Source organism: Nicotiana tabacum, chromosome 11, assembly GCF_000715075.1.
Source record: "Nicotiana tabacum cultivar K326 chromosome 11, ASM71507v2, whole genome shotgun sequence".
Classification (NCBI taxonomy): Eukaryota; Viridiplantae; Streptophyta; class Magnoliopsida; order Solanales; family Solanaceae; genus Nicotiana; species Nicotiana tabacum.
The window spans coordinates 169,190,786-169,207,340 of NC_134090.1; the positions used below are offsets into that span (position 1 = coordinate 169,190,786).

Consider the following 16,555-nt stretch of genomic DNA (forward strand, 5'->3'; position numbering starts at 1 on the left):
GCCAGAAGGATTCAAAGTTGCTGGAAAAGAAAATATGGTGTGCAAACTTGAAAAATCGTTGTACGGATTGAAACAATCTTCTAGACAATGGTACAAGCGATTTGACGAGTTTATGTTGCGGCAAGGGTACAAGAGAAGCAAATACGATCATTGTGTGTATTTGCACAAGCTTAAAGATGGTTCCTTTGTATATCTTCTCCTATATGTTGATGATATGTTGATAGCTTCCAAGAATTCGGAAGAAATTGATAAGTTGAAGATTCAACTGAAGAAAGAGTTCGAGATGAAGGATTTGGGTGAGGCAAAGAAAATTCTTGGCATGGAGATAATTAGAGATAGACGTTCAAAGAAACTCTGTTTATCTCAAAAGGAATATTTGAAGAGAGTACTTCAACGTTTTGGCATAGATGACAAGACTAAGCCAGTTAGTACTCCACTTGCTTCCCATTTTAAGCTAAGTACTACTATGTCGCCAATGGATGAAGCTGAACGAGAGTATATGTCAAAGGTACCATACGCAAATGCTGTTGGTAGCTTGATGTATGCAATGGTTTGCACAAGGCCTGACATTTCACAAGCTGTTGGAGTTATTAGCAGATATATGCACAATCCAGGGAAGGAGCATTGGCAAGCTGTGAAGTGGATTCTACGGTATATTCATAATACTGTAGATGTCGGGTTAGTTTTTGAGCAGGAAGACAATCAGTTTGTAGTTGGATATTGTGACTCAGATTTTGCGGGTGATATGGACAAACGAAGATCAACTACTGGTTATGTGTTTACTTTTGCAAAGGCACCAGTTAGTTGGAAGTCTACTTTGCAGTCAACAGTTGCTTTGTCTACAACAGAGGCAGAGTACATGGCTATTACAGATGCTGTGAAAGAGGCAATTTGGCTTCAAGGATTGCTAAAGGAGCTTGGTGTTGAACAAAAAGGTATCACAATTTTTTGTGATAGTCAAAGTGCTATTCAATTAGCGAATAACCAAGTTTATCATGCAAGGACGAAGCACATTGATGTTCGGTATCATTTCGTACGAGAAATCATAGAAGAAGGTGGAGTCACGGTGAAGAAAATTCATACTACAGAGAATCCTGCTGATATGCTGACAAAGGTGGTGACTGCGGTCAAGTTTCAACATTGTTTGGATTTGATCAACATTGTTGAACACTGAAGATTGAAGATGAAGACACAACCAAAATTTGTTATTGAGAGAGAATTGAAAATGTGGAATTTTGCCAAGGTGGAGATTTGTTGAAGTTTGGCAAAATGCCAAAGTCCCACATTGGTTGGGAGTTAAGTTTGGGGGGATTTTTCCCCTATAAAAGAAGGCCTAATGTTTAGGATTGAAACACACCTCTCATTTGCCTTCTCATCTGTTTAAGGCATTTGTATCTTCTCTTTTTAGTATTATTTCACTTGTATTTTTGGAGTGAAATAAAATATTGGTTGTGTCCGAGGAGTAGGCAAAATTAGCCGAACCTCGTAAATTCTGGTGTTCCCTTTATTGTTGTTTTATTGTCTTATTTATTATTTGGTGGCTGTCATAATTTTTGGTATAGTAGTTGTGACTTATTCACACTATATACATTTGGCTTCCGCAACACAAGCAACTCCCAACGTTCACTAAATATAATGTCTTATTCCTAAAACTAGTCGTTACTGTCCTACTAAAGGGAGTGCTCGTCCTCATTCCTCTGCTAAGTCAGCTCGACCTCATTTTCGTCCTTCATCAGATCACTTCGACCCCACCTTCGTCCTTTGTTGAAATACGTCGATGACGCATGCAGCCTTCAAAGGTTCTCTTAATGTTGACTTGGCCCACACATAATTAGGATAATTTTTAACCCATATACAATTACTACCTACAAAATTGAAGTGTTTAACTGAAATACAAAAAAAAAAAAAAGTGTCTATAAGTCAATATTAATTTGTTAACATTCTTGTTATATGCAGATGCATTTTTCATTAATGGTGTAGTTTAACTTGGGTTAGCAAGTCCAAAGTAGAGTCAGAATTCGATTATTATTGGTTCAACAAGAGAAAATCCCTTGCCAAAAGAAAGTGGATACCTTTTCCCCATTCTACTTTTTTACTATTTAACTAGCTAATTTCCTTTTGTCTATTTTATTTTAATCTAAATAACAAACTTAGTTTTATAATAGAAACCAAACTGCAACCCTGAGATAAAAAGGTTGCAAGTTCAAAATTCTACTACAACTTATTTGATTTACTGAGTTCGAAATCTCTACATATTTAGCAAATTTTTAACACATGTACAAAATACAGCCAAAATCAATTGCTTGATTTGGATGAACCTGTAAGTTGGGTAATACATCCGCCTCTAAGCAAGTTAGTAGTCATTTATATATACATGATGAATTAAAGAATGAATACTTATCGTAGGGATTATATTATCTTATAAAAATCTAATAGCATAAATATTTTTTTTTAATTGTGTGCTAAACTGTATAATAATGAATAAGAGTGTATAAATGTTGTAGTAAAGAAAACATTAACTATACGGGCGTAAACTGAAAAATATGGTTATGTGGGTGCAATAGATTGTACTGGACAGTATAGTTATGTAAATTTCGGGTAAAAATTGTACGAGGCACCCTATTTGGTCGCCCCATTTAATGTATACCCATTTTTTAAAAAAGTTTTAACTTGTGTCCACTTTTTAAACAACTTTAGCCCCCTTTCTCCTCCTCCCTTCTCCTCCTCAAAGTTATATCCGCCCTCAATCCGATAGGCCACTCCTTTTTAAAGTCGCTGGTTGTGAAAATGTTCCAGTAATTGGCATGGGCTGTGGAGATAGAAACCTTTTAGTTCATCAATTTGGTATTTCCTCGGAGTCACACTAGCTTTTATCAGAAAGAGAAGAAACGACATGTTGAGTCATAGACGATATTTAATTTCAAACAATGTCTGATATTCAAATTCTAGATCGTCAACTAACATGAGTAAATTTATTGGTGAAACTGAAAAGAATGTGAGAGATTTGTTTGCCGATGCTGAGCAGGATCAAAGAACCAAAAATAAGGCAGATTTCTTGGAAATTTGACAAAATACCAAATTTTGGAAACCTTTTAGTTCAACTCTAGAGCTACAGTTCGCCAATTACAAACAAAAACTTCAGCTCTAGAGTTGAAGTTCGCCAGTTACAAAACAAAAACTTCAGCTCTAGAGTTTAAGTTCGTCAGTTACAAAAACAAAAACTTCAACTCTAGAGCTGAAGTTCGTCAGTTACCAGTTACAAAACAAAAACTTCAGCTCTTCGCCAGTTACAAAAACAAAAACTTCAGTAATTACAAACAAAAACTTCAGCAAATAGAGAACAAAACTTCAGCTACTATGCTTAAGTTCAGCAATTACAAAAAAAAAAAAACTTCAGCACGCTTGGTTCAGCACACTTGCTACTTCAGTCCCGTCTACTAGAATGCTGAAGTTTTGTGTGATTGCCTTTGTTACTTCAGCCCCGTATGCTGAAGTTACGCGAAAAAGTGGGTACGCTTGCAATTTTTTTTGCAAAGCGAGCACAAGTTAAAACGTGACCTGAAAAGCGGGTATAGATGCAAATGCCCCAAATTTCGGGGTACTATTACTTTTAGCACGTGCCAGAAACTATTTACATCTAGTAGCCGAAAAAGTGCATAAAATTTATATAATTTTTGTATATATATATATACACAATATATATATATACAAAAAATATACAAATGTTATTCATATTTTCGACTATTATTTTTACAGCGGCTATACAATATTATTTTTCAGTATATTTCCCATGAATGTAAACTGTAGCCCGATATATTTACAATGTTCACTTCAGAGCTAAGCCCCATCTAGTAGCCTATCTAAATTAGAAATCAAATCAAGATTACTCCTAATTCATTGACAACTCATAACTGTGTTTAATATTCTTGTTATAGCTAAGGATAATATATCTCAAAAAGAAAAGGAGCCGAAGCTAATATAACCAAAAAAAAAAAAAAAAATCTGTGAGTTATGGTTCATAATTCAATATTTTCGATAATTTTAGTGAACCCACGCCTAAGGTACTAAATCCAACCTTGACTGGGTTGCATGGCCTCTTCTTTTCTTTTCCCTTTTTTGAGTGCTCAACAAACATTGAGAGTTATTATCTTTTATATTAAACGAGAAAGCCTTTTATAAATAATATAAAAAATTAATCGTAATAACTCCAACATTAAATGTTTATAGACATACAAATGTCAAGATAAAATGATATTATATAACTCGTTATAATTTGAGTAGAAGAAAATAATACTACGGAAGAAAAATTATTTTTAAGTGAGATTAGTCAATGGTTATATGTAACAAATATAGCATACTATACAGAGAATGAGGTACAAGGTTATAGTTCAACATTGTTACAGGGAGGCGAATCATGAGGTTGCTGAAGCGTTGGCAAAATGGAGCATGGAAGAACATGATAGGCAATTTTATGATGTTAAGGATCTTCCTAAGCAGGCTGTTGGTGCATATTTTCTAGAGATACAAGATACAACCTCCATAAGGCACAAACAAAGAAGGAATATGCTTGTCTAATAATCTTTTGAGAGTTTTTGAACTATAAATTTTTTTCTCCCTGTATATGCTAGCTTTGAAAAATCGCAGGGGTTAGTGGTAACATCTGTTTTGTTGTAGCCTCTGTTTTGTTATGAAATAAAAGGCAGCGTCTCCTTAAGGCGCAAATTACAAAACAAAAAAAAAACAAAAAACAAAAAAAAAAAAGAAAGAAAGAATGTACGAGGTTTGCTGTCATTCTCTCATATCTCATAATCTTATAGTTTTATGAAGGATAGAGTAGTAGCATTCATGTTTACTAGTATTAGTACTCGCGCGGATGCGCGGACACTAGTCATGTCAAATATTTAAGTTATTTGGATTGTATGTAAATATTTTTAACATTTACACTTTCTCAATAAATATAGATAATCATTGAATATTAACTACATGAAAAAAATTAACCATTTCTTCTATTTTTCTTTTTTGATATCATTCTTGCCGGTATCATTGGATCCTAAAAATAGTCAGGAAGCAAAATAATAACTCATATTTATGGCAAAACAATCAAATGTTGAGACAATGAAAGACTCTTTGGATAAGACTTAACTCTTTTACTACTACTTGAACTCTTATTTGGTGTGTGGATATCCCTTAAAAAATATTTCTTTCTTAAAATTTCAGTTTCTAAAATATTATTTTTAATAATAATTATTTTTATAATAATGTAATTAAAAATATTATTCTTAATTCAAAACTCATTTTAGTTGGCTATCTAAAAATATAAAAAACTCTTTAGCTAGTGAATTGTTTTTACTCCATTTTGATATTTGATATTAACCATGTTAAATATCTGAGTTATTTGAATTATATGTAAATAACCTTAACATTTAAACCTTCTAAATAAATATAGATAATCGTCAGATATTAATTAAAAAATACTACATGAAAAAAGACTAATATTTTCTCAATTCTCATAGTGATAATTTTATTTTTGCACTATTCTCATAGGTGTCATTGGAACCTAAAAATAACTACAAAGTGAAATAATAACTCATATTTATGGCAAAGCACAAAGGTTGACACGATATAAACGATTCTTTGGTTACGACGTGACTCTTATACTACGACTTGAACTCTTATTTGGTATGATTTTATCTTTCAAAAAATATTTCTATTTTGAAATTTCAATTTCTAAAACTTTATATATACTATAATAATGATTATCTTTATAATGATGCAAGTGAAGATATTATCCTTAATTTACAATTCACTTTGATCGGCTATCTAAAAATTTAAATAATTTTTTGGCCGGATTTATTTCAGTATGACTCCACTTTAAGTTTATCAATATCTCTAGCCCCGTAATTTAAATTTTTAATACTCTATATACAAAAAAAATTATTCTTTGAATCATTAAATGTTAAATTAGTTGATTATTATTATTATAAAACATTGCATATATTGTCTTAAAATTGTCAAGTAGTTTATTTTTGACACCATACTTGGTTTAACCTCAATGCAAACTGCTCAAATTGCATTCCGATTCAAATTCAAATATCATATCAGTTTGTTAGTAATAGTGATTTTTTAAAAATGACACATAATGTAAATTAAAAAAAATATTCTAAGATATCCTTATCTTATAATCTATGTATTTGAGTAGAAAAAAATATATTTGAAATCGATGAGATTAACTTTCAAATTTTTAATACTCAACAAAGACGAAACATAAGAAGAAATTTGTTGTCATCTTTTATTTCTCGTTTTTAGATTTTTCTAACATTTTTTTCAATATTTATTATCTTTTATCTTATTTTTTATGTCATTATTTCTTTTGTTACAAAAAAATTAATTTATTTCACTATAAAAGGATGAGTTTTAATAAAAATTGTCTACATATGAACTTTAATTATATTTTTAGCCTTTGGTTGAAATTATTTCATATTTTTCTTTTGGCTTTATCTAATCAGCCTAAATAGGTACTCACTCGACCACTTAAATTAAAAAATTGAATGATGTGAAATTTATATATAATTCATATATAATATGTGTATAATCGTGTGTTGTCGGTATATTATCTATCTATATTAGCTATAAAAAGTAAACAATAAATATGGCCGGATATTATGTAAATATTCCATAAGATTTCGATTTTTTGAGTTTATCCATAATATAACTTCTATTATAATAATTTTAAAACTCTCTACTAATGTTCAAAAATATCTTATCTTTTTATTATCTTTGAATTAAAAAAAGTAAAGAGTTTTTTCGAAACAATTTGTTTACATTTTAAAAAAAATATTTCACGCCATACCATTTTTTTCTATATATATACTCTTTGTTACACTTAAAAGTCGCTATAGAAACTATCAACTAGAAATCAATTTATCTCTTGTTGAGTTTGAAAAAAAAAAACCTTTCACATAATCTAATGATTCAAAACTAATATTCTTCAACGAAAAAAATATTATACCCTTGGCTTGACTACAGCTAAATAAAGGGGTTTCAGCTTATACCCTTCAATTCCTTGAATGTGCTAAATTGAAATTAATGATAGCAATTATATAGCTAAAGTTTTGTTATTTATTTGATGTCCATTTATGCAAATTGACTCTTCAAACAAATATTCTTCAAGAAGAAAAAAGAAACAATTTTTTTTTAATATTGACTGATTTTGTGATGTTTCTTTCTCCAGCATGTATGTTTACTATATTATATATGTAAGTAAACTTTTATTTGGTTTTGTAAACTCTTTTTTGTTATTTAGATAAACATAGACGTGTACCATATATATTACATTTATTTCAAAAGAATTTCATTTTATTCAAATCTAGCTACAGTGTTTCAAAGAATTATACTTATAGGATTTTAAATGTAAAAGAGTTTTATAATTATATGGAGTATTTTTTTTTTTTGCTAGAGGCGAAGTAGTATTTAAATAATTATAAAAAATAACAAAAGTTTCTAACATAATGCATATGATCATTAACCGAATTAAGTATGATAACATGATTAAAAAAAGATAAATTTTATTTTTAATTTAAATTTGAATTTTAGAACTTTATCTATAAATTCAAAATTATCTTTTAATTCAAATTCCATATATATATATATAATATCTTTTAGTTCAAATTTCGTATATATATATATATATATTTGTATTTAACTAAAATAGTCAAATATAGAATAAAGTTACCATATACTATTGACATTTATTAGCTTGTCACTTGGCTTAACCATAATGTCAATTATATATGATAACTTTCTTGCTTTAATATATATATATATATATATAGATATTCTGTATCAGTTACTTATAATAATTATGGGATATCTCCTCATGAGTCATGGCAGTCAATTTTAAGAAGCTGGACATGAATTAAAGAAATTACTTCACTTTGATTCAAATACCTATTTTCATTGGATTTTAAAAGCTAAGACTTAATTAAACATGACTTAAAAGAGATAATCAGCTCACCTGGATCAGAAATCACTAGACCTATTTTCATCCGATTTTGACACTAAAACCTTATTAGACATGAAATAGAGAAATTAATTCACATTGATAATGATGCATACGACAAATCAATTTTCAAATTGCATGTGTTAAGGCTTTGAAATGACGTAACAAGTATATATTTCACGTACATCCATTTAATTGGACTTAAAGAATCTTGATTCAAGTCGATGTGTTTTTTGGATTTAGAATATAATCCAAATTTTACGTACAATTTTTTTGTAAAAATAGCACGGGGTAGCCAGTTTTCGGACTAGTCATTCAAAAATAGTCAGCGTTTGCAAGGTCATTCAAAAACAGCCACTATTTTGCTGCAACACAGAAAATTCCAGCATAATATACTGGAGATGGGTGCACATGTGTATGAACTTCCAGTATATTATGCTGGAACTCCAACACGCGGAAAGTTCCAGTATAATATACTGGAGATTGGACCGGTATATTTTATGCTGGACCGGTATATTTTATGCTGGACCGGTATATACTGGAGTATTTTTCTGAATTTTGAACAGTGTTTTCATTCAGATTTATCTTTACATAAAAAGTGGCTAAATTTCGATTACTTTTAAAACTGTGGCTATTTCTGAATTGTAAATCAGGCTATTTTTTAATTTCTCCCATTTTCTTTCTAATTCCTGGCTATTAGCTATAGAGAAATTCACTAACCGTAGAAACACTAGCTTACTCAAAATTATATGAGTTACCAAATTATTATTAATTAACAACCTCAATAAAAACCATTTGTTAAACGGAGTACTCGTACTGCCCTACAATGCTTACCTACTAACATAACAAACCATGCAAAAAATCTCTACCTCTAGTTTGTCTTGTTAAACTCTGCTCTTTCTATTCTTTCTATAAATACCTACACTTACTAAGTTTGTATAGAAAACCAAAACCAAAAATCCATTTCCATTCAAGAAATTAAAAACAAAAAACAAAAAACAAAAACAAAAACAAAAACAAAAAAATGGCCGGAAAAAACACCATATTTGCTGTGGAAGCTATTGTTATAACCATTCTTCTTTTCATTCCTAGAGTTTTTTCAGATGATTCTGTTCCAATACCAGCTGATAAATCACAAATAAAAAGTTGGTTTGAAACCAATGTTAAGCCTTTAGATGCAAGAAAAGACACTTTGGACCCTGCCCTTGTAGCTGCTGAGGCTAATAAAACTATCATTAAGGTGACTCTTTACATATGATTATTTCTTTAATTTTCCTCTTAAATTCATGAACATATTTGATACTGCCTCGGTCCCAATTTATGTGACATCTGAGAGTCAAACTTCTTAATTTTGACTATGAACTCTGACAAAAAATCTTTAAGTTTTCTAAAATAAAATTTACATATTTGGAAAACAACGTAAAAGTACTATAAGTCACAATGCATTTTAAATATTTTTAAATATTTAAAAGTTGTATGAAAAATCATAGGCAAAGAAAAGTTCAGTTAACTCTCGAAATCCGAACACCACTACATACAGAGGTAGTACTTTATTCGTGCATCTTTATATCTGATGAAAATCTACGTTTGTAATGTTTTTTTTGGTTTGATATTATATATACATTATTTTCGAGTTTAGCTGAATTTCAGAATTCACTGACTCTAAATTCTGGATATGTAACTGAAGGTAAGGGCAGATGGAAGTGGTGAATTCAAGACTTTGACGGATGCCATAAACAGCATTCCTCAAGGGAATAAAAGACGAGTTATTATTTCAATTGGAGGTGGAAATTACACAGAGAAAGTTAAGATTGATAGGTATAAACCTTTCATTACATTATATGGAGACCCTAAGAATGTACCAAATATAATCTTTAATGGAACAGCAAAAGATTATGGTACAGTTGATAGTGCAACCGTTGTCGTCGAATCTGAATACTTCAGCGCTGTTAATATCAACTTTGTGGTACGTATTATAATTCAGAATGTGTATGATCTTATACATTTTAACTTTATTTTTGTATGTATGTATAATTCGAACAAAAAATAATAGTTCGGTTGAACCCATCAAACTTGTCCTATATTCGCCATTGACTATAATTACCGCAAAGTTACGTGTGTGGTTCTTTCTTTCTCTCTTTCTTTTTTTTTTTTTAGCTAATGGTCTATCAGAAATAGCATCTCTACTTTTACGAGCTGGGGTGAGGTTTGCATCCACACTACCCTCATTAGTCCCCACTTGTCGGATTTCATTGGGTTTGTTATTGTTATTGTTCGTTCTTTCTTTTTTTCTTTCTTTTTTTCTTTCTTTCGATGATCTATCAGAAACAGTATCTCTACCTTCACGAACTAGGGTTGAGGTTTACGTACACACTACCCTCATCAGACCCCACTTGTGGGATGTTACTAGGTTTGTTATTGTTATTGTTCTTTCTTTCTTTTGAGCCGATGGTCTATCAGAAACAACTTCTCTATCTTCACGAGCTGGGAGTGAGGTTTGCATACACACTACCCTCCCCAGACCCTCCTCAGACCTTCACGAGCTGGGGGTGAGGTTTGCATACATAGTACTCTCCTCAGACCCACTTGTAAAATTTCACTGAGTTTGTTATCGTTATTGTTGTTTCTTTCTTTCTTTTTTTTCTTTCTTTCTTTTCATATAATATTAATGTGTAATATATTTTGTTGTTTTGACAATGGTGATTAGAATTCTGCACCAAGACCAGATGGGAAAAGAGAATTAGCTCAAGCAGCAGCATTAAGGACAGGAGGAGATAAAGCTTCATTATATAACTGTAAAATGTATGGATTTCAAGACACCTTTTGTGATGACAGTGGCAAGCATTTCTTTAAAGATTGCTACATTGAAGGCACTGTTGATTTCATCTTTGGCAATGGAAAATCCTTATATCTGGTAAATCATTTCATTTCTTTCAAAAATTTTATTCATATTCTTCTCGTCTCACTCTTAGGGTGAAGTCACAATATTAGCTACGGGGTTCGGATAAAGTCGTTAGTATTTGCTTAGACTCTATCAGAAGCGGATCTAGGATTTCTAGAATATAAGTGGACTACTGAAAAGCAAGAAAAAAGAAGCACTAAGTAAGAATCGATTCATGTTCCTTTGGATAATAATTAGACATTCAACCTAGTGCACCATTCAGCTTATGGGCCAGCATATCATATTAGATTAATTTTTCAATATATATACATAAAAAATACCTTTGTCTTCTTGAGCCTAGTCTATCGGAAACAACCTCTATATCCCCTTAGGGTAGAGGTAAGGTCTGCGTACACACTACCCTCCTCAGACCTCACTTGTGAGATTTTACTGAGTCGTCGTTGTTATTGTTGTTTATACATAAAATACCTAATTTGGCGAAAAGACCATGGGTTCACGTACAACATAAAAACAACCTAAATCCGCCCCTGGACTATTTAAAATATAAATATTTAATTGTGAATGCAGTAACTAAAACGAGATATGAGTTCGATGATAAGTTCAGAATCCAATGAACTTCAAATCTTGCTCTGCCTCTGCTCACTCAGGATGCTAATGATTTTTTTTTTTCTTCTTTTTTTTTTTTGGAAAATAGAACACAGAGATGCATGTAATTCCAGGGGATCCAATGGCAATGATCACAGCACATGCAAGGGGTGCAGGCAATGTTGACAGTGGATATTCATTTGTTCATTGTATGATTACTGGAACAGGAAAAACTGCACTTCTAGGAAGGGCATGGAAACCTTTTGCTAAGGTTGTTTACTCTTACACTGATATGAGTGACGTTGTTCACCCTGAAGGTTGGTCTGATAATGCAAAAGCGATTACGACAGGTTAGTCGTCAGTCAAACTCTTTTCGATCGTTGATTTTGCTTGCATTCCTTAAAATATCATGAACAAAAAACAATGTTACTAAATATATATAGTAAGTTCAATGGTCATAAATAAGAAAATTTTAAAAAATGATCATAAATATAAGTTGCTCTTTTATCATGTGATTGGTCTCATACAAGAAAAGAGTATAAATATCACTCTTTTTTATCATGTGATCGGTTCCATACAAGAACTTTATGGCCCATGAATGATCAGCGGATGCGGATACAGGATTTAAAGTTTATAGGTTCCTACAATGATTTTAATTTAATATACGAAACAATAGGATGTCTAATATTTATATATATATATATATATATATATATATATATATATATATATATATATACAAGGCAAGATTTTTGCCTTCTGATTGGCAATATAAAATAATTGGCGTATTCAAGATTTGAAGTTTATAGGTTCATATATCAGACCTTAAGTTATATACAATAATAATTGAGTTCTATAACGACTTTAAGTCAAATATATATAAATATCTAACGGGTTTTCTTAATATATATATACTTGATTTGAGCAAAAGTTATTAGTTCAGGTGAATCCATATGTTTTCATTTTCCATCTTACTCTACTATTTCTTTGTTTCTTGCATTTTCATTATTATGTATTAACACTATGAGATTTACCATTCCCTCTTTATCTCTTTTGATCTATTATAACATATCAGGCTATCTATCAATCGATTTGAAAATAGCACGCTCATCTCGCTTCTCGTTTTTTCAGGTCAGTCTTTTATGGAGAATACAACTGCAAAGGAGCAGGTGCAACCATGGATGGTAGGGTTGGATATGCGAAGAAATTAACTGATGCAGAGGCAAAGCCTCTTATCACACTTGGCTATATTGAAGGGTCCAAATGGCTACTTCCTCCTGTGACACTGTAGATAATAGGAAAAAAGGGACAGATAATGGTCCTAGCAAGTAGGAATTTTGACCCTGTTGCTGTTTTCAATTTTGTATAGTCGATTTCAACTAATTTGAGATTGAAATTTAGTTGGTGTTACCCACTTGGACAGTCTGGGTTTAGAAATAAAGATGAGTGTAGATGTTTCACGATTAGCTTTGTTTGGATAGTTGTTATATGTTTGTAATATTGTTATTTTAAATATAATGTTTGTTTTGATTGTTACTTAAATTTTATTGTATCGTATCGTTAAATACGTCGTTACATAACGACGAAATGTGCCACTTTATATAACGACCGATTTGGTGTGGTCGCGTTGTTATTTATTTTTTCTCTCATCTTGTCCATCCTTATTATTAAATAATTTTATTTTATCTTTTACCCTACTGCTTTATATAATAATTTTACTTCGTACTTTACTCTTTCTTTATAACTAGTATTAGTACCCGCACGGATGCGCGGACACTAATCATGTCAAATATTTAAGTTATTTTGATTGTATATAAATAATCTTAAAAGTTACACTTTCTCAGTAAATATAGATAATTATTGGATATTAACTACATGAAAAAATTTACCATTCTTGCCGGTGTCATTGGGTCCTAAAAATAGTCAGGAAGCAAAATAATAACTCATATTTGTTAGTAATAGTGATTTCTTAAAAACGACACATAATGTAAATTAAAAAAAAAATTCAAAGATATCCTTATCTTATAATCTATGTATTTGAGTTGAAAAAAAAATATTTGAAATCACTGAGATTAACTTTCAAATTTTTTATACTCAACAAAGATGAAACATAAGAAGAAATTTGTTGTCATCTTTTATTTCTCGTTTTTAGATTTTTCTAATAACTTTTTCAATATTTATTTTGTATTATCTTATTTTTTATGTCATTATTTCTATTGTTACAAAAAGTTAATTTATCTCACTATAAAAGGATGAGTTTTAATAAAAAATTGTCTACATATGAACTTTAATTATATTTTTAGTCTTTGGTTGAAATGATTTCATATTTTTCTTTTGGCTTTATCTAATCAGCTAAATAGGTACATACCCCGACCACTTAAATTAAAAAAATTGAATGATGTGTTATTTATATATAATCCATATATAATATGTGTATAACCGTGTGTTGTCGGTATATCATCTATTTATATTAGTTATAAAAGTAAACAATAAATATGACCGGATATTATGTAAATATTCCATAAGATTTCGGTTTTTTGAGTTTATCCATGATATAACTTCTATTATAATAATTTTAAAACTCCCTACTAATGTTCAAAAATATCTTGTATTTTTATTATATTTAAATTAAAAAAAAAAGCAAAAAGAAATTGAAATAATTTATTTACATTTAAAAAAAATATATATCACGTTATACCAATTTTTTCTTTATATATACTCTTTGTTACACTTAAAAGTCGCTATAGCAACTATCAATTAGAAACCAATTTATCTCTTGTTGAGTTTGAAAAAAAAAAACCTTTCACATAATCTAATGATTCAAAACTAATATTCTTCAATGAAAAAAATAGTATACCCTTGCAATATTGGCTTGACTACAGCTAAATGAAGGGGTTTCAGCTTATACCCTTCAATTCCTTGAATGTGCTAAATTAAAATTAATGATAGCAATTGTATAGCCAAAGTTTTGTTATTTGTTTGATGTCCATTTATGCAAATTGACTCTTCAAACAAATATTCTTCAAGAAGAAAAAAGAAACAACTTTATTTTTTTAATATTGATTGATTTTGTGATGTTTCTTTCTCCAGCATGTATGTTTACTTTATTATACATGTAAGTAAACTTTTATTTGGTTTTGTAAACTCTTTTTTGTTATTTAGATAAACATAGACGTGTACCTTATATATTATATTTATTTTAAAAGAATTTCGTTTTATTCAAATCTAGCTATAGTATTTCAAAGAATTACACTTATAAAATTTTAAATGTGAAAGAGTTTTATAGTTATATGGAGTAGTTTTTTTTTTTGCTAGAGGCAAAGTAGTATTTAAATAATTATAAAAAATAACAAAAGTTCCTAACATGATTGCATATGATCATTAACCGAATTAAGTATGATAACATGATAAAAAAAGATAAATTTTATTTTTAATTTAAATTCGAATTTTAGAACTTTATCTATAAATTCAAAATTATCTTTTAATTCAAATTTTGTATATATATATATATAATATTTGTATTTAACTAAAATATATATATATATATATATATATATATATTTGTATTTAACTAAAATAGTCAAATATATAATAAAGTTATCATATACTATTGATATTTATTAGTTTGCCACTTGGCTTAACCATAATGTCAATTATATATGGTAACTTTCTTGCTTTAATATATATATATATATATAGATTTAATTTAAATTTAAATTTTAGAACTTTATCTATTGGAAGTTTATTCTTCATATTGCTGGTGCATGACAGTATGAAACAACGGCAAACAATACAATCTATACAAACATTGTATGCATCAAAACGAATGTTATACTATACGATACATTACGAAACGATACATGTTGTATTAGTCTGGTATCATTGTGTGATATTATTGATAAAAGGAGGAGTAATTTTTTAATAACTTATCCTAGATATTTAGATAATATTTGGGTGCAAAGTTATAGTAATAGCAATCTGTCTATTTATTTTTTTATTTTAAAAAAAAATCCCACCGAACAAAGTCAAACCTCTCAAATAGAAGCATATTCCAAGTTGCATTATAATGCTTCTCTCGTGTTAAAATAGCTAATTCAATATATCAAGAATCAAATGAAAGCTTGTAGTGGGAAGGCAAGTGTCATTTCAGGGATTTATAGAATAAAGTTTCCAGAATTTTGGCTTTTGAATAGGACAGTCTTACCCTCAACGAAACAAGAAGAGAAAAGAAAATTCTTATTCTTAATGCTGATTCATATAAAAATTGCAAGGAATAAACCTTTTTTAACATGAGCATAATATTTTTTTGACCACATGTTTAATATATTTATTATCTAACAATCAAATAATTGGCTATTTTTAGATATGCAATATATTCTCGGAATTCTCAAGAATATGATTGCATGTATATACACATGTATATTATTCCTATCTTTCTTTGTTGCTTTGTACTTCTAAAGCAAGCGCTTAGGGGAATCAATGATTATTTAAATTTGAGCAAGAAAAATTAACAAACAATATTTGTGATGGATAATTCGTTCTAATTTCATCTCAAATTTGAGGGTCGCGAAAATTTTATAACAGAAAATTAAAACTATCATATAATCGTCACAGATTGACGAATACAATCATAAAAACGTCACAAATCTATCAGAATTTTGTGGCATACATGTCTATCATAAATAGTTGTCACAAATATGAACTTTATTTTACTACAGCGAGGATTGTCACCATCATAAAATCGCAACAAATTGACGAACAACATCATAAAATCGTCACAAATCTATCAAAATATTGTGACAGACATGTCTATCATTAATATTCTGTCACAAATAGAGGTATTTTTTACTATAGCGAGGATTGTCTTTGTGCTCTATAGTCTCTCTTTTCAGATTTAATTTCAATGATATTTAGACCGTAGAACAAATATCACATTCTTTTAACTCACATAAATATTGGGTGACAGAAGAAATTTAAACGCATCTACCACCGATGTTCATATCAAAAAGGGTAAAAAATTATCCCCATTAGGACTAAACCATGCTAACTTATCATGATTAAATGACATA

General features: G+C 29.7%; 1 protein-coding gene across 2 annotated transcripts; it reads left to right on the forward strand.

The window, feature by feature from the left end:
• Positions 1-8,928: 8,928 nt before the first annotated feature.
• LOC107824774 (pectinesterase 1-like) lies at positions 8,929-13,022 on the forward strand. 2 transcript variants are annotated; one of them, XM_075225953.1, is made up of 5 exons: positions 8,929-9,239; positions 9,687-9,965; positions 10,707-10,913; positions 11,596-11,836; positions 12,623-13,022. In XM_075225953.1, the coding sequence occupies exons 1-5, from the start codon at positions 9,024-9,026 to the stop codon at positions 12,775-12,777; spliced, it is 1,098 nt and encodes a 365-aa protein (XP_075082054.1). In that variant the 5' UTR covers positions 8,929-9,023; the 3' UTR covers positions 12,778-13,022. The 2 variants fall into 2 exon arrangements, with proteins under 2 accessions (XP_075082054.1, XP_075082053.1); XM_075225952.1 differs by having other exon boundaries at positions 8,930-9,239; positions 12,618-12,782.
• The last annotated feature ends 3,533 nt before the right edge of the window (positions 13,023-16,555 follow it).